At 35.2% G+C, this 18,736-nt stretch overlaps 2 protein-coding genes across 4 annotated transcripts in view; one reads left to right on the plus strand and one right to left on the minus strand.

The window, feature by feature from the left end:
* LOC132840435 (uncharacterized) overlaps positions 1-18,736 on the plus strand; it is a 370,465-nt gene that overhangs the window by 288,771 nt on the left and 62,958 nt on the right. The gene's annotated exons all lie outside the window — the stretch shown is intronic.
* osr2 (odd-skipped related transciption factor 2) lies at positions 4,894-10,724 on the minus strand. Of its 3 annotated transcripts, none has more exons than XM_060862205.1 (4): positions 10,560-10,724; positions 6,122-6,817; positions 5,707-5,806; positions 4,894-5,295 (listed from the first exon to the last, which is right to left on the minus strand). In XM_060862205.1, the coding sequence occupies exons 2-4, from the start codon at positions 6,793-6,795 to the stop codon at positions 5,116-5,118; spliced, it is 954 nt and encodes a 317-aa protein (XP_060718188.1). In that variant the 5' UTR covers positions 6,796-6,817; positions 10,560-10,724; the 3' UTR covers positions 4,894-5,115. The 3 variants fall into 3 exon arrangements, with proteins under 3 accessions (XP_060718188.1, XP_060718187.1, XP_060718189.1); XM_060862204.1 differs by lacking the exon at positions 10,560-10,724 and adding an exon at positions 8,275-8,531; XM_060862206.1 differs by lacking the exon at positions 10,560-10,724 and adding an exon at positions 8,275-8,529 and having other exon boundaries at positions 4,894-5,213.

The raw sequence follows: 18,736 nt of genomic DNA on the forward strand, positions 1-18,736 counted from the left end.
CCAAATGAAATTCTGTTGAACTGTTGATAGCAAGCTCAGGAATCTAGGCTCTCATTAAATTCAATTTATTGAACAGGTGCATTTCTCAGTTCAGTTATAAAAGATGTAACTGCAACAATAAACCTTGTTGGGTTAGACCTTATGCGAATAAACTGGAAGGACATGCAGCTCAGAATAGCTAGATGTGGGGACTTCTGTATAATGAACCCCACAAAAAATGAACTTTACAATTATGCCTAAAACAATGAAATTGCTGAATTAATATGTTCACATAAAATTTCTTATTATAGATTAGCTTCTGATCAACAGCTTACATCTGAACAGCAGGACCTTTTCCTTTGTCTGGATTTTTTCAAATTCTCCTATGAACAATGCGATTTGAGAGCAAACACACAAGGAAAAAGAAAGTACACCTTCTTCAGTTCTATGTTTTTATTTATCGTGACCTAAAAACAATATTGTGGTCCTCACCAGCTTCTAAAACCTAACAAATAACCTAAGGTAAAGAACAGATATGCAATAAGTAGTCGTTTTTTCTCAAGATGCAAACCAGCATTCTGAAACCAGGTGGGGGAAAAAAGTCCACCCTATTTCCACAATCATTAAGAGAGTAATTACAAATGAACAAAACTGTTTAATCATCAAGAATTGTTTGCTGTTCTGGAGTACTCAGGTGTGTGTATACATTATGCCAAGAAGAAAGAACACTAGCTCTAACATGAGAAGCAGTTGTTGTGGTTCACCAGTGTCATAAATCCATCTCCTAGCATTTTAAAATTCACCATTCTGCAGTGAAAAGATGATTACAGACAAAAAACCTTCTAAAGAACTGCAGATTTTCCTAAAACTGGTCAAATTTGGATCAAAGGCAGACCATTTAATGCTCAAAGATAAAAAAAATGCCAAAAGCAGCATGTGACTTACTGAAAACTATGGAAAGAAGCGCCCTCTCTCTAAAAAGAACATGGCAGCACAATTTAGATTTGTACAATTGCAGCTGAACAAACCACAAACGTTCTGGAACAATATCCATTGGTCTGATCAAACCAAGTTGGCAATCAATCAGTAACATGTTTGACAAAAACCAAACATCACATATTGAAATTAAAACACTTCATTCCAACTGTCAAGCAAGATGATATACCTAATCTGGGCTTGTTTTTCAGCCAAAATACCTGGGAATCCAACAGTCATTGAGACAACAATGAACACTTATTATACCAGCATATCATTGAGACAAATGTGAGACCATCTGTACAGCAGCTTCAGCCGGATTGAAACTGTGTCATGTAACAAGACAATGATCCTAATCACATTAAATAATCAAAATCTGAATGGTCAAAGATTGTCTAAAAATCATGGTGCTTGTCTGATAAAGCTAAAATCTAGATCTCAAGCCCATTAAGAAGTTTTGTATAAATGAATAGTTTCAAACATTGATGAACTGAATAATGTTGTAAGGTGGAATGTGCTATAAGTTGTCCAAAATTGTTTACTTGCTGTTGTTTATAAGCTATTGTTGCTTCAAAAGAACTGCATAAAAAAAAACAATAGTTTTCAATAGCTAATTGTCTTTTTTTCCCCAAAAAGAAAGACAATTAGCTATTGAAAACTATTGTTTTTTTATTTTTTTTGTTATTGATTATCTGTTTAATTACATAATTTGGTGAGGAACACAAAACTGTTATTTAGGTCCTGATAATAGAAGCATAGAATTAAAGGAGAGTCATTTCTCATGACTGAATTTTACACAGTATGCAAGGAAGTTCCAATGATTAAATATATGTGCAATGAGATTATAGCTGTGTATCTGGGAAAATAGTAAGCATATCATCATCATGTTGACAGGCCACTTTGATTTCAATTTCCATTCTCAATTCTAGAGGGAAATCCTGTCCTTAGTAATGCCACTGTACCATTTTCTCAACTTCTTGTTGATTGTCTTGACTGTGTTCCAAGGTACATATAATGATTTGGAAACTGTTTGCATGGTTCTGCAGCTTGTTATTTGCTGACAATCACAATCACTTTATTGATGACATGTGTATGATTATTACTGTTCCACATGAGTTCTTGAGATGTGAATGTTAATTCTGAGCACGTGCCCCATTGTAAAAAGGGTGTGTATACTAGTGGAATATAATAATTAATTGTAGATAATTGTAGAGTTTCTTTTTTTCTGTTTTCTTTATTTTTGAGGTTACTCTACAACATTGAATATGTAAAACGATTTATTCCCCAACACTTGATATACAGATAAGTCTGGGTCCATGTCTAATGATCTAATCAATCTATGTAGACTATGAAGTATTTGTTTATTTGTTTGTTTGTTTGTTTATTATTTATTTCATTATTTACATATTAACTTACTTTTTTAAACTTAGCCAAATATTATTCAAAACTATAACCTTATTGCGCAATTCATGGTTTTATTACGACAGATGAGTGAATTTAATGCGTAAATGAATGCATCTCTATCCGCACCTTAAAAACTTAAAAACCAGGCCTGTGTCTATAACCAACCATTTTATACTCATTGCATAAATTCCTAACAGGTAAATAGTTTGATTGGATGCACTTTGATTCCATGGACATGGACAAGCTGAAATAAAAAAAAAAGAAAAAGAAATTGTACATGAATTAATTTCTATTTGTTTTCTAAAACGTATTGATTCTAAAGTGATAAAGAATTGTATTATAAATACAATTACATGTAGAATGATTTTTTTATATCGTTCTATTTTAAAGAGTTGTGTTGCATTGTTATTTATTAATAACCTAAACTGCATTGTTATTTATTAATAACCTTACTGCATTGTTATTTATTAATAACCTTACTGCATTGTTATTTATTAATAACCTAAACTGCATTGTTATTCATTAATAACCTAAACTGCATTGTTATTTATTAATAACCTAACCTGCATTGTTATTTATTAATAACCTAAACTGCATTGTTATTTATTAATAACCTAAACTGCATTGTTATTTATTAATAACCTTACTGCATTGTTATTTATTAATAACCTAAACTGCATTGTTATTTATTAATAACCTAACCTGCATTGTTATTTATTAATAACCTAAACTGCATTGTTATTTATTAATAACTTAAACTGCATTGTTATTTATTTGTCTAATTTTGCTCCGACAATTTTTTTTATAATTTAAAAAATATAAAGATTTCGTATAAAACGCATAAAACTACTTTATCAAGGTTGTTATTTGACTCTAGCAATTGCTCTTATTTATGCAAATACTTTCTTAATATTTCTTAGTATAATACACCCTTAGATTTCTTTTTAAGCGAATATAGTAAATTCGTTTTTAACGTGTTAAACGTTTAGGTGATTATATATTTGTCTTCATAATTATTATTGTGTGTTATATAGCCTACATCTCTGTCAAGATTATTTCAACACCAATTCTGTGGGTTATGAGACACAGTTGAATATATAGGCTAATATATGCGGTGCTTGTACTTTCCAAAGATGGAATAAAATGTTACCCTGTAATTAAATACGATGCATGTTGACTTCTCAACCTCTTCATAAATGACTTACAGTAAATTCACATTTTATTTTGTTCTACTACAATATATATATATATATATATATAATATCTGGTATCTGATCGTCTTATTTCAAAATTTTGTGCTAATCAATGTACAGTGTTATTATATGGAATACGAGTAAAAAATACTTCATTGTTTTAAACTGAATTTTAAAATTGTGGTAAATAATAAGTTATAGTTAATTATACACTTAACTGAAATATATTTATACTAATAAAAATGACAGAAGTACCTTTCAAGAATACTGTAAACTGTTTTCTTCCTAACTTCCTAACATTAAGTTGACTGACTATAAAATTTTAACATATGCCTTCATATTGTCTTTTTTTTTTTGTTTATATGAAATGAAAACGTTCTAAAAGGATTAAGGAGTGGGCTGACTGTCAAATTACAAACAGACATTTATTTGATTTCTTTACTAGCTTCATCCTGACCTGTTACCAGCAGTGAAACATCTGGACATCAACAGTAGCTTAAAACAATGTCATCAATATTATTTTAATTATTTATCATCTTGTAGGTTGTTGATTACAACTGTGTCCCTGAAGTAAAAACATTCAAGCTATATTTAAATTCCAAAAGGTACGCGTGTCTCTCACTCTATTAGGCAATGCGCAATGAGCAGGTCATCGTACTTCGCGCTGCTGAAGCCATTTATTCAAGCCGTTCAACTGCCCCTGAGATGGATTACTGGCAGCAATGTTCATGACTGCCTCATGTACCACTGTGTCACATTACCTGGTGATCCAGAATCAAATGGCATATAAAACGATGTGTCTTCAGGTGTCTGATCATTTGGTGCCATGTTATTATAGGGCGCGTTCACATAAGGTAAACATCAACTTATAAAAAGGAAATAAATAAATAAATATTCACTTAAACAACCCCATGCATTTTGCAACTTATTGCAAAAAAGATTTCTAAATGCACGATTCGTTATTGTCACCAATACGCAGCGTTAATAGTTCACTTATAAGTGACTCCCACGCACATAAACGCGTTTTCCAGAATGGTAATATACAGTATCAGCAAGTGAACCACTGAAACGTTTGTTTATATTAACTTTAATTTTAGCCTATAAATGGCATCAGGGGTTATCGAGAATATGTCTACGTTGAGGTATACATATTTTGCATTAATACTTCACTTTTTTCGAGCAATTTTTAAGCGCAACGATTTTATCTGGTCTTACAGAGCACATAGTATGCATTCACAATCCTGTTCAAGGCTTTCACAACAATAAAATAATACATAGGTGAAATTGTTAGTTCACCTAACTGGTTTAATAATCTCTTGAGAATTGTCCTGAAGTAGATAACTACATTGACATGAAACTTTATTTCCATTTCATTCAACAAGCATCCAGCAACAAGCATTTTAAAACGGTTTATATAATGTATTTATTCATCTTCTTTTGGAGATGTTCTTCCATGTATATTCTCCATCTCAAGTTCTGACGCAGTAATTTGCCCACAAATGTCAGTTGGTAATTTTTCCACGTATGTGCCACGAGGATTTTTTTTTCTTTTTTTTTCTAGTTGCTAGTCCTGGTCAAGCGTGTGCGTCAAACTATGGCGTCGCAGGTCACAGTTGCGCCGAAACACCTTTCCGCAGCGCTCACAGGAGTAGGGCTTGATGTCTGTATGGGTAAGAAGGTGAGTTTTCAGATTACTTCTTTGATTAAAGGTTCTTCCGCATGTGGGGCATTTGTGAGGAGACTCCTGTTTAGATTTGAAGCAAGCAAAGTATTATTCCCTTAAGGTTTTGATCATATGTGCGTAAATAGAATGTCTCTATAAGCCTACTACACTGACTCAGACAGGAATGTATTCGCGGTCCTATTGAGATGTCAAAATAACTAAACATATTAGAGCCATGGCCATCAAAACTCTGATTATAATGGTTAAATATTTTTATAATGTTGTTTTGACTATCCTGAATGGTAAATGACACGTGTTTAAATTATATATATGTGTGTACACACACACACACACACACACACACACACACACACACACATAAAGTTGCATTACCTACATCTTTTTTAATTGCTCAGCTAAGAGAAAGTATGTATTAAATGCAGGTAATATGCGAAACATAACTCTAAAATGGTATCAAAGGCAATAGCTCACCTGCATATGTAAAGTTTTATGAACTGCCAAAGTGCGTGATTGACAAAATCCCTTTCCACACTCTTGACATTTGAACGGTTTCTCCTTGGAGTGGATGTATCTGTAACAAAATCAAGATGCTAGTTATCTGATGGATAATAAGAATTATTCAGTGATATATAGTTTGCCATGAATAAAATCACAAGGAATGACTTAATTCTTGGATTTCTATTTCTATTTCTGTTTCTAATCTAATGTGATATACAACAATAAAACAAGCACTCTTGCATGAACACCTATATTTTACATGTAAACTGTTAGATGTGTAAAAGATAACTGAAAAGATAAAGATATAAGAATGGAATAACCATCATACTGAATTCATTTCCTCTGTAGAGAGAGAATTAAAATAATAAAGTTTAACACCTTTACATACCGGTGATCACGGAGGTGGTCCTGTCTTCTGAAAGCTTTTTGGCAGATGTCACAGGTGTAAGGCCTTTCGTCTGTGTGTGTGCGCTCATGTATAAGTAAGTTGTAGGATTTCGTAAAATTTCTTCCACAAAATCTGCATATGAATTCCTTTTTGGTCTTCGTTGGTAGCCTTCCGCGTGAGGGCTTTCTGTGTGGTGAGAGTTTATTGAAGTCTGAGCTATGGCCTCCGAGACCTGCTGTAAGCTTCAGCAGGTTATCTGTCTTAGATTGGTCCTCTTGTGTAGCTGCAATGGCAAGGTTAGCAAAGTCAAATCGGGGTCTATCTTTGTGTAGGGTCGGAATTACTTGACTTATAGTTCCTTGTTTAGGATGGAAGAAGTGTGCAGTAAAGGGCAACACAGGGAGCGAGAATTGAAGATCCGCAAGGCCTTGTGCAGCTGACATTCCAGTGTTGGTTGATCGTAGTTCCTGCATGTGAGTGTAGCCCAAAGTCCAGTGGTTCATTTGCATTGTCTGCACCTTTCTAAAGCCATAGAGACCTTGAAGGTGGTCTGCAGGGTGAGATAAAGTATGCCTACTTGCTGCCTGTAAGAAAGAATAGCTGGAAAGGTGTAGGGACGGATGCAGTGGGATGGGGGCCGGAAGTGTCTTACTCCCCATTTTCCAATTGATCATTAAATATAATCACCAAATAGTCCTGTTAAAAATCAAACACCAATCCAAATTAGCCTCTCGTAATAAATTTCAGTGTAGTAAATAAGTACACACACACACACACACACACACACACACACACAGTGGTGCGTGTGTGTTAAGAAAGGGTTCTGAATTTCACACACACAAACACACACACATACACACGCATCACTGTGTGTGTGTGTGTGTGTGTTAAGAAAGGTTTCTGAATTTCACACAGACGCATCAAACACACACACATACACGCATGCATCACTGTGTGTGTGTGTGTGTGTGTGTGTGTGTGTGTGTGTGTGTGTGTGTGTGTGTGTGTGTGTAAAATTCAGAAACCTTTCTTAATACTTTTTACTCATTTATCACTAATTTAACCAGAATGTAATCCAGTTCGAAAGCTACCAGGGGGTATATTCATTGCATAAATAATACTTTAATAATTGTAGTTCAGAAGATCCTTCAAATCTCTCTGTAACCGATACTGAGAATGATCTGGCTTTAAAGCTCACATAACTACCATAACTGTTAAACATTGTACAGCACGCAGGTGGAGGAACGCGAATCCCCGCGGAAGGCGCAGACTGGGAGCCGCCTGAAACAGTGAATATATCACCGCTGAACAAGAGGCTGTCGCTCTCGGTAAGATCTAGAATTTGCTGCATTTGTTTTGCCTTAAACACCCTTCCACTAGGAGCTTTGGCCATGATGTAACACCTTTTAGTAGTATTATATCATATCCATCACATCATAAGGTATTTAGGAGTAAAACATAGGAAATTTATTTAATGCATTAGCCAATAGGTCTGCAGGACAGGAGATGTTTTGGAGGCTGAAACTGTAGTCGAAAGACGTCTTGAAGGTTTATATTAATTAAAGTAAAATATTAACTATTTCATATCCTTCTTCATATATTGTTACGATTTGCTTTTATATTGATGGCTAATTCATAGGCACATGTGTGGCGCACGCACCAGAATGCTCTAATCCAAATAATGGCGGACTAAAATAGTGAGATTAAAAACTGTATAAAATACTTTGGAGCTTCATGTAAGGAAACGTTTATTCATTTTTTCCAGCACGTCGTATTTTATATGTATTGCTAATTCGAATGTATATAACACAATGTGTGTGCACTCTTATTCCAGAAAGATCTGGAATTAAATGTTCTCCTTCAGGTGCTGGTCTAAATATTAATTATATTCCATGCATATTTTAGTGATATAACCTCACAATGAAAAATGCTGTTTTTCTGTCTATGACCTGCTGTTTATAGGTTAGTTAGTTATTAGTGGACGCTTAGTGTTTAAAGGAAACGAACTGAGTGGATCTGAGTGGATTGTCCAGTGGAAGAATGGATTTATAATGTGTTCACAGACACTTTACTCGATAGGGTAATGGTTATAACATTATTATTAAGGTTAATAAATGACAAGATATACAAAACAGCTTAATTCAGCCTCTTACCTAGTAGATATAGATGCCAAAAGTCGTGCACAGTGAGTGCCGTCCCTCAATAATCCACAGTGGTCAGAACAATACAAAGTCTAATGTAAAGCCCATTCTAATCACCTACATTTCCCCTTGCTTTTACTTTACAACGTTCCCTAACTTAACACCGAAGACTGAGCGTTTCAACATAAAACGTAAACAGTTCAAATGAGTAAACGCTGCGAGTTCAAGTGAGTAAAGCGCAACAAGTCCAGCACTTTTCATGAGTACAAGCTTCACAGCCCTTAGACCGCCTTCGACACGCCCTTCCTCCCGCCTCAGTGTTCTTCACTGTTTATTTGTGTTTAGTTAGCAACTAATGTTGAAATCAATACAGTTAAGCTATGAGAATGTACCTAGTTTAGTTAAAGGATATATTAGAAAACTCGATAGAAAAAAAAGAAAATATTTAACCCGAATTCTTCCCTTAAATATATAGTATATACCCTTAAATAATACTACTATCTATAGTATATACCCTTAAATAATACTTCTATCTATAGAGTATACCCTTAAATAATACTACTATCTATAGTATATACCCTTAAATAATACTACTATCTATAGAATATACCCTTAAATAATATGGCTATCTATAGTATATACCCTTAAATAATACTACTATCTATAGTATATACCCTTAAATAATACTTCTATCTATAGAGTATACCCTTAAATAATACTACTATCTATAGTATATACCCTTAAATAATACTACTATCTATAGTATATACCCTTAAATAATACTTCTATCTATAGAATATACCCTTAAATAATACTACTATCAATAGTATATACCCTTAAATAATACTACTATCTATAGTATATACCCTTAAATAATATGGCTATCTATAGTATATACCCTTAAATAATATGGCTATCTATATTTTACATGCTTAAATAAAACAGCTATCTATAGTATATACCCAAAAATAATACGGATATCTATATTATATGCCTTTAATAATACGGATATCTATAATATACACCCTTAAATAAAACAGCTATCTATAGTAAAACAGCTATCTATATTTTGTACGTCCCAAGGGTCAACAGACTCTTTTTTCATGTGGTCTTCCTAGTAGGTTATTTATGTTGGCCAAAAAATAAATTAATGACGTTATAGGGTAACCTATCAAATTTTAAATTATTAAATCTTTGCAAAATATTGCACTGGTTTGGTTTGCTCATAATATAACAAAAAAGGCTAATAGTAGTGCAACGGAAAAATATATACAAATAAAAATACAAATAAAGATTATAAAGCAAAAAAGGAATTAATTGTAAAAATTGTTTTGTTGATATAGTATCTATAATATATTTAAGCATGATTACGAATTTCACTATTAGCTGGAAAGCTGTTTCTAGGTCTTTTAATTTTATACAAGCTATGCGTCAAAAAGGGACAGCCTTTTATCCTTTAATATGCATCTACATCTGTTCAAAGTCCTTTAATAAACAAATTTTAACATTTGTATTCTTATCTGTTATTTAAAATAATTAGGAAAACTATAGATTTATTTAATAACATTTTGAGCACACAAGCATTGTAGAAGAGTCTTGTAAACATTTTTTATGTGATTAAAGACACCAGGCTAAATGTATGAGATATGATTTTCTCATAACTGCATGACTAAAAAAATTAATCTAATTCACATTCAAGACAGCAATAATATATTTGTACTAAACCCTGAGTAACCGTCTCTAAACACACAGATACACTTTAAGACGTGACTCATTCTCACTATTTCTTATGAACCTTCAAATGTCCTCTAACAGGGTGAGCTCAGATCACAGTGGCTGACATTCTGTCTGTCTGGACAAAGTTAGCCTTTAGTACAGCCAATGTTATTCACACACACCCACACACACACACACACAGACACACACAAATTTCTCAAAAGTGTGGAACGCTGTAGCAGTAACACTTGAATTGTAATGGCTGCCCCTAACATTCAGACAGTGATAGTCTGATCTCTGCCACCCAAACAGACACTGCTGAGTCCCTTAGCAGCTGTGTACACACACGTGTCTAAACGGTTGATCCTGCAGTCCCGACATTTTAACTCTCATTATCTCAATTTCTCTTGGGACTCTGGAACAGAGAGGCAATGAGTCAAAATTATTTCTGTATTTAAAATGAACGATACGCCATGTTGGTCTGTTCACATATTTAGCCTAGATAATAACTCCGGAACTATGTACTAAATCGATTACATATAAGAAAGAAGCCTCTGATTTTGAGAGAAATGTGCATTTACCTTTCGAGGAATGGCAATGGGGGCACAAAAGTGTTCTCTGACAGCTGAGGTGGGTTCTGCTTCAGGCAAAGTGAAGTACTATTTCTCCAGTTTCAGAACAGAGAGAAAGCAAAAGGCGCATGGTGCGACAGGATGTCGTCCATGATAGTGGTGGGTTGAATCTGCCCTGCTGTGGTTATACTCCCCCTCACTTACTCTCATCTTGCTGCTGTCTGGGGGGCTGCTTTCATCTTCTTCTCCCCTCAGCATGGCAGTTCATATACACACACATATATATATATATATATATATATATATATATATATATATATATATATATATATATATATATATATAAACTATTATATATATATATTACATTTCATAAGTCTTCCTGAATTGATATGTCATTATTTCTTGCAATGCTGTATTCGTTAAAATTGACTGGGATTATTGTGCTTCAACTGCATTTTACTGAAGTGTAATGAAGTTTTATTCAACAAATACGAATCCAAACTTAAGATATTATGAAGATAATCTATTATATCCTTCTAATTTCATCTAGAATAGCTGATAATGATGTTTAGCCAAACTGTTTACACAAGTACAAAGCTGCATGCCCTGCAGACAAATGTCAGCAGGAGTGCACATGCAAGCTGTATGGAACAAGAACAGTTCACAGACTTAAACCCTGATCTGTGACACATCCTTGACATAAATTAGTCCTAGATTTTATGCTTTATTTGTTATTGTGTTGAATTAAACATTTCCCTACTTTATATAATTCTATACATGAATTAAACGGTAACTGACATAGAGTCTACAATTTTACATAATCTGAATGACACAGAAAACAATTATCCAATAGGCTCTATAGTAAGATAGTAGCACCAGCTTTAGAACACATATAACATTGAATTATTTATATAAATTAAATAACCTAACCAAACGAGTTGTGCTGCGAGTTGTACTTAAGGCAAAAGATTTCTTTGCAGCTATAGGTTGCAGTGGAGGGTGTTTTCGCTATTCTTAAAACTTTAGAACTGTATGACGTGTTAAACATCATCCTTCCTGTTGACAGAGTTTTGGGGTTGGCTGCCATTTGGGGTCTCTATCAGCATCATTACCTTTTTAAGTACTGCCGCTAGAGCATGTCTCGATGTTACTACAGTTAAGAGAAGTACATTGTGTAGATTAATATAAAAAGCCAAATAAAGCCATTTCAGTACCAGCTATGTGACTGAAGACAGTCTATTCTTAATTCAAAGGCATGGCATGTATTTTTTTTCAAATGAATATCATTGTTACACATTGTTAATCTTTCACAGACAATTTATCATTTATTTTTCTATTTTTTACCCCTTTGTGCCATATATTGCATCCTTTCTTTTTTTTACACTTGTGAATGTTATTTTACAGTTTGATTGGTTTTTGCTCTTAAAAAATTCTAGAATTCTTCTCGAAAAGATTGCATAATTTTTCTTATGCAAGGAACCAGTGCATAAGACCAAACGTATACAGACAAATGACCATCACACCTTTATGTGTCCATTCCAAATCCATGTTCATTAACATGGAGTTAGATTCCCTCTTGTTGCTATAACAACTTTTACTTGTCAGGAAAGGCTTTCCACTAGGTTTTGGAATGTGGCTGTGGGCATTTGTGCCCATTCAGCTGCAAGAGCTGAAGTTGTGCACTGATGTCAAGTGAGAAGGCCAAATACAGCCCAGAGGTGTACAGTGGTTTTGAGGTCATGGCTCTACGAAAGCACCATGAGTTTTTCTATATCAACTTTGGAAAACCAAATCTTTATAGACCTCATTTTGTGCACAGTGGCAATGTCATTCTAGAACAAGTTTGATCCTCTAGTTCTAGTGAAGAGAAAAAGTTTGGAAAAGGACAAAATATGGGTTTGATCATGTGTCCACACAGTTTTGGCTATAAAGTATATATTGATCACATTACACTTAAATTGCAAACAGTCATGCACAGGTGTGTATGTGATCATTGTATTACCAAACCATTCTCTGCAACTCCTCCAAATACAAGGCTATCAGTTCACCACACTCTTGTTGTTGCACACGCTAATCTGCAGATGCTAATCTCTCTGTGAAGGAGCTGTTTAACACTGAGTTGCTACCAGTTAAACATTTATGTTATTACATAAATTACATTTATGTGTGTCTCTCCATCAAATCCACAGTGTACACCATAGATACAGTTTGTGCCTGCTGAAAAACAGACATTGCAAAGGATAATGCAGGTTACAGAACTACTAAGCCAGCTTGACAAAATTGAGAAGCTGCATTCAAACACCCACAAAAGCTCTGTCAACCTCATAAAAAAGGGTTGAACTACATTTACAGCAGACACCCTTATCAACAGCGACTTACATTTTTATACAACTGAGCAATTGAGGGTTAATGTGGACATAGGAATTGAACTCACAACCTTCTGATTGGTAGCCCAACACCATTTGGCTACCACATCCCTGAACGGTTGAAGATTGGTTCACATTGATTCATCTTTATCAACTTGAAATTAATCGTAACAATTTGTGCTGAGAGAATTTGAAGTGGAAGATATTTGAGTAATCGTTACTATTCATAAATATTTGACATAATTATAATAAATATTATTTTATGATATTTATACTTTATTTGAGAATTATTGAAATTGGAGAATTTGTACTCTTACTTAAATGCAAAAAGATCCTCTACCCAATAAGGCACAGCAGGTGGTGGCCAATGCAGTGCATAACACCAGTAGGTATGGCATCTTTTGGGCTCAAAAGTTTACTGCTGGGGTAAAGTGGCTCTGTATGCCAAAGCAAAAGCAAAAGCTTTTCTCCTTGTGCAGCAGTGCCTTATGGTCTCTCCTTACAAGCATATGCGTAGGCAGAACTTTATCAAGTTTAAAGTGGGGTTTTACTGTCATTTCAATATATAGCTCAAAAACACAAGAAGAAAATATGTTTTTTTTTCAGGACCATGGTGCAACATAGTCAGCACTACAGGGAGTGCAGAATTATTAGGGAAGTTGTATTTTTGAGGATTAATTTTATTATTGAACAACAACCATGTTCTCAATGAACCCAAAAAACTCATTAATAGCAAAGCTGAATATTTTTGGAAGTAGTTTTTAGTTTGTTTGTAGTTTTAGCTATTTTAGGAGGATATCTGTGTGTGCAGGTGACTATTACTGTGCATAATTATTAGGCAACTTAACAAAAAACAAATATATACCCATTTCAATTATTTATTTTCACCAGTGAAACCAATATTACATCTCAACATTCACTAATATACATTTCTGACATTCAAAAACAAAACAAAAACAAATCAGTGACCAATATAGCCACCTTTCTTTGCAAGGACACTCAAAAGCCTGCCATCCATGGATTCTGTCAGTGTTTTGATCTGTTCACCGTCAACATTGCGTGCAGCAGCAACCACAGCCTCCCAGACACTCTTCAGAGAGGTGTACTGTTTTCCCTCCTTGTAAATCTCACATTTGATGATGGACCACAGGTTCTCTATGGGGTTCAGATCAGGTGAACAAGGAGGCCATGTCATTAGTTTTTCTTCTTTTAGACCCTTTCTTGCCAGCCACGCTGTGGAGTACTTGGACGCGTGTGATGGAGCATTGTCCTGCATGAAAATCATGTTTTTCTTGAAGGATGCAGACTTCTTCCTGTACCACTGCTTGAAGAAGGTGTCTTCCAGAAACTGGCAGTAGGACTGGGAGTTGAGCTTGACCCCATCCTCAACCCGAAAAGGCCCCACAAGCTCATCTTTGATGATACCAGCCCAAACCAGTACTCCACCTCCACCTTGCTGGCGTCTCAGTCGGACTGGAGCTCTCTGCCCTTTACCGATCCAGCCACGAGCCCATCCATCTGGCCCATCAAGACTCACTCTCATTTCATCAGTCCATAAAACCTTAGAAAAATCAGTCTTCAGATATTTCTTGGCCCAGTCTTGACGTTTCAGCTTGTGTGTCTTGTTCAGTGGTGGTCGTTTTTCAGCCTTTCTTACCTTGGCCATGTCTCTGAGTATTGCACACCTTGTGCTTTTGGGCACTCCAGTGATGTTGCAGCTCTGAAATATGGCAAAACTGGTGGCAAGTGGCATCTTGGCAGCTGCACGCTTGACTTTTCTCAGTTCATGGGCAGTTATTTTGCGCCTTGGTTTTTCCACACGCTTCTTGCGACCCTGTTGACTATTTTGAATGAAACGCTTGATTGTTCGATGATCACGCTTCAGAAGCTTGGCAATTTTAAGAGTGCTGCATCCCTCTGCAAGATATCTCACTATTTTTGACTTTTCGGAGCCTGTCAAGTCCTTCTTTTGACCCATTTTGCCAAAGGAAAGGAAGTTGCCTAATAATTATGCACACCTGATATAGGGTGTAGATGTCATTAGACCATACCCCTTCTCATTACAGAGATGCACATCACCTAATATGCTTAATTGGTTGTAGGCTTTCGAGCCTATACAGCTTGGAGTAAGACAACATGCATAAAGAGGATGATGTGGTCAAAATACTCATTTGCCTAATAATTCTGCACTCCCTGTATACAGGACTATATACAAAGTGCATAAGAGAATAAGAGACAGGATATATTCAAAGAGATTTAACTATATGCACAAAGACAGCCTGACCATTCCATAGTCCAAATTGAAAACAGACAATTTTATACTAAGTTGTGCATGCAAAGGACACACTCAAGTATATATACATAATGCTCAAGGTTAATATAGGAGAAAACAGATGGCCATGGTGGTCCTCCACAATACTGGTGTCCTTCCAGATGCAGTGTTTGTGGTACAAGGTCTCAGTACTGGTTATTGACACGAGTTAACGGTTGATTTAACAATCAGCTGTAGGTTTTTATGGTCAGAGCTTATGGTCAGGTTCATCTATATTGTGCACCAGTAGCAGGTGGGGACAATGGAATATTTCTCTCCTTATACTCCAAAATAATTGTAAAAAGATTTTTGGCTAGGAAAACTGCAAAATAAATCATACCTTAGCTAGTGGAAATATCTTAAATATTCACATTTTTGTCATAGTTTTCCTATTTTAATATTTATGTAAACCAAATCTAAGAAATTTTGACAATTCAAGCTTGTAATTCAAGCTTAAATCATTTTTAAGCAGTTATTTCTAGAAAGAAACAAAATCATCTGCCAATAAAATAAAATGCATTTAGCTCTCAAGGTTTCTTCCTTTACCTTCTAAGGGAGTTTTGCCACAGTTGCCTCAGTCACCTCAGGCTTGCTCATTGGGGATAAATACAAGTGCATCTAAATATATCTAATATTAATCTTGAATTTTTGTATTATATTAATCTTTGTATTAAACTTTTTGTATTATGTTTATGTTCTGTAAAGCTGCTTTGAGACAATGTCAACTGTTAAAAGTGCTATACAAATATGTTTTAATTTGAATTTGTGAGTGATTACCATGGGTCCTCCTGCAGTCAGCCATAATCTCTTCTGTTTTACTGGCATTGAGAAACAGACTGCTGTCTGGCAAAATTAATGGTGGTGAATGGGACAGACAGGTCCACAGGTCCATAATGGGACTTGAAGATATAATTGTCATGATGTCTTGGACAATGTCTTGTTTTGTTTTATATTTTAATTGCTTGTTTTTTCCCCTAGTGTTTTCCTGTTTGTTGGTTTTGTAATTTGGATTTTTTTCCTGCCAGAGGCACCCATTCCTGGACAATTCTACCCCATTCCCATCTTGATAGTGTTTACAAGGAGCAGTGGATTTCAGGAACACGTAGTATGTAAAAATACACTTACCATCTGCTTTAATAGGATCAGCTGTACACCTGCTTGTTTATGCAAGAAGGCCCCACATGGACAACCTAAAGATACAGTACATGAGATTGCTGTGGATGGTATTACTTAGAAACCTATACTTAATGTCAAAAATAGAATGAATTTCCTGGTTACACAATTGTTTTTTAATCGTATAGTACACAATTATTGAAGGGAATTTTCTGAAATAATTTTTATAGTATAATTTTATAATCTGGTGTCACCCAGATAAGGAAGGGATCCCTTTTGAGTCTGGTTCCTCTCAAGGTTTCTTCCTCATATATTCTCAGTTAGTTTTCTCTTACAAATTACACATTTGCAAGTCGTGGCCTAATGGTTAGAGTGTTTGACTCCTAACCCCAAGGTTGTGGGTTTGAGTCTTGGGCCGGCCATGACTGAGGTGCCCTTGAACAAGGCACTGAACCCACCAATACATATATCACTATTTATATAGTGAATCTATATATTTCTGTAAGGTTATCTGACAAAATCCATTGTTAAATGAGCTTAACAATACTGTCCAAAAAATGTATTCAATTTAATTGATTTAATGGTTCCTGCTGTTACTCCCCCTCCTGCCTGGCAGAGGGAGCCCTCTCCAGAATATCGAGCACCTTCGATTTTAAGTTCACTTCCGAGGTTATGGAGTTTTATACCATGGTCACACAGCCTATTTGGTGTGAAGATTTGTTAGTTTTTTACTTACTGAGCCATTTCCATTGTCTTGTATTGTATTGACCTGTTTCTGTTCCCTGTTTTCTCACATTTGTTGGATTTTTAGATTTTCATTTGTTTGCTCTATGTAGATTTTCATTAAACTCTACTAATGGATTTCACACCACCTGACTCTGATCAATCATTACAAATGAATCGCAGACCTCAAAGTAGTCTTGCCAATTTTCAAGCAATCTGGATCCCAGTTTCAGTAATAATATGAGCAATTTATCTCCCTGTAAAAACGTGTGGAACATAGCACCCCTCTTATTCTGCTAGGATTGACATTCTCACACCTGTCTTGCACCATTCTCATACCTGTCTTGCACCATTCTCACATCTGTCTTGCACAAATTTTTCTGTGTTAATTGTCCCAAAATGTATTGTTTCACTCTCAAGTCAAGACCGTACTCAATCTCACTTACACTACGCGAGTCCCTCCTCACAATTTTCTATAATAATAATATCTAAGATGCTGAACCCATATAGTGATTCAGCTTGTGGAACCTCTCTTACTACAAACAATTTGGGTTCATTCCACTTATACCATTTCCAAGCATCATCATTTATAAACTTCTTAACATTTATGAAATTCCAAAGTTTTTCAAAGTTTGATTATACTGTTCAACCAGGCCACCCATCTGTGCCTCTGCAACAATGCATCATGAGATGTGCAAAAAGGGATATAGATTCTGATTGGATTATGTAATTCACTTCAACACAAAGTTGCAATGGCCTGACAATTACAATTCTTTCAAAGGGGAATTTAATTAAAGGAAGGGGGCACAATGGATCCTCTGGGGTGGCTGGTGGATTCACCAGTTTACATTCATGACATGCCACACACCACCACAAACTGCCAAGCTACATGGAAAAGCATTACCCTTCAGCTCTTTGGGATAAATTGGGCAGTTCTTCTCATGTTTGTGTGTTCTGTAACACTCTATAAACACATAATTTTCAATTCATACATGCCTTATCCATGACCTCTGGTTAGCATGCATAAAGATGGTCTTGAATGAAGTCCCATCATCTGTGGATATATGTAGCAGGTTCCCAGACCAAGAAGTGTTTTGAAGGCCCCTATCTCCACTATTTCAGAACCATTTTGGCCCATTTCATGAAATTAGCATAACAGAGATGTTATCCGGGGTATGGGTGGTGTGCAGTGGGGTATGCACGTTATATTTTGGGGTAAACAAGTTATAGTGGGTTGCAAAGTATATTTTAAAGGAATTTAGGTAGCACTGATTTCATACACGTGCGCTCAAAAGTTTGCGTACTCTGAAAGAAATTGTTAAACATTGCCATTTATTTAGAAAATATGACCGATAATGCAAAATATATTTTTTCTTATTTAAGGATAGTGGTCACGTGAAGTCATTAATTATCATATAGTTGTTTGACTCTTTTAAAAACCTAATTATAAATCACCTAAACCTAATCTGAAATCACCTAAACAACCCTGATCAAATGTTTACATATCCTTGAATGTTTGGCCACACTTACCAGACAGTGTTGCTATACTGTCCATGTAATGTTCTGTGTGAAATGCTGCATCCAGAATCCATCATTGATCCATGTTTCTGTAAAAATAAAACTGCTGAACATCCTGAGTTCACATCTGACCATTAGCTGTAGTAAGCAGT

Source organism: Tachysurus vachellii, chromosome 25, assembly GCF_030014155.1.
Source record: "Tachysurus vachellii isolate PV-2020 chromosome 25, HZAU_Pvac_v1, whole genome shotgun sequence".
In the NCBI taxonomy this organism is placed as follows: domain Eukaryota; kingdom Metazoa; phylum Chordata; class Actinopteri; order Siluriformes; family Bagridae; genus Tachysurus; species Tachysurus vachellii.

Excerpts from the sequence above, each read along its gene's own strand:
- osr2 (XM_060862205.1), bottom strand. The coding sequence starts at position 6,795 with ATGATCAATTGGAAAATGGGGAGTAAGACACTTCCGGCCCCCATCCCA. Across the intron at positions 5,807-6,121 it reads GACCACCTCCGTGATCACCG|ATACATCCACTCCAAGGAGA; the intron begins GTATGTAAAGGT and ends ATTTTGTTACAG. Across the intron at positions 5,296-5,706 it reads ATAAAACTTTACATATGCAG|GAGTCTCCTCACAAATGCCC; the intron begins GTGAGCTATTGC and ends AAATCTAAACAG.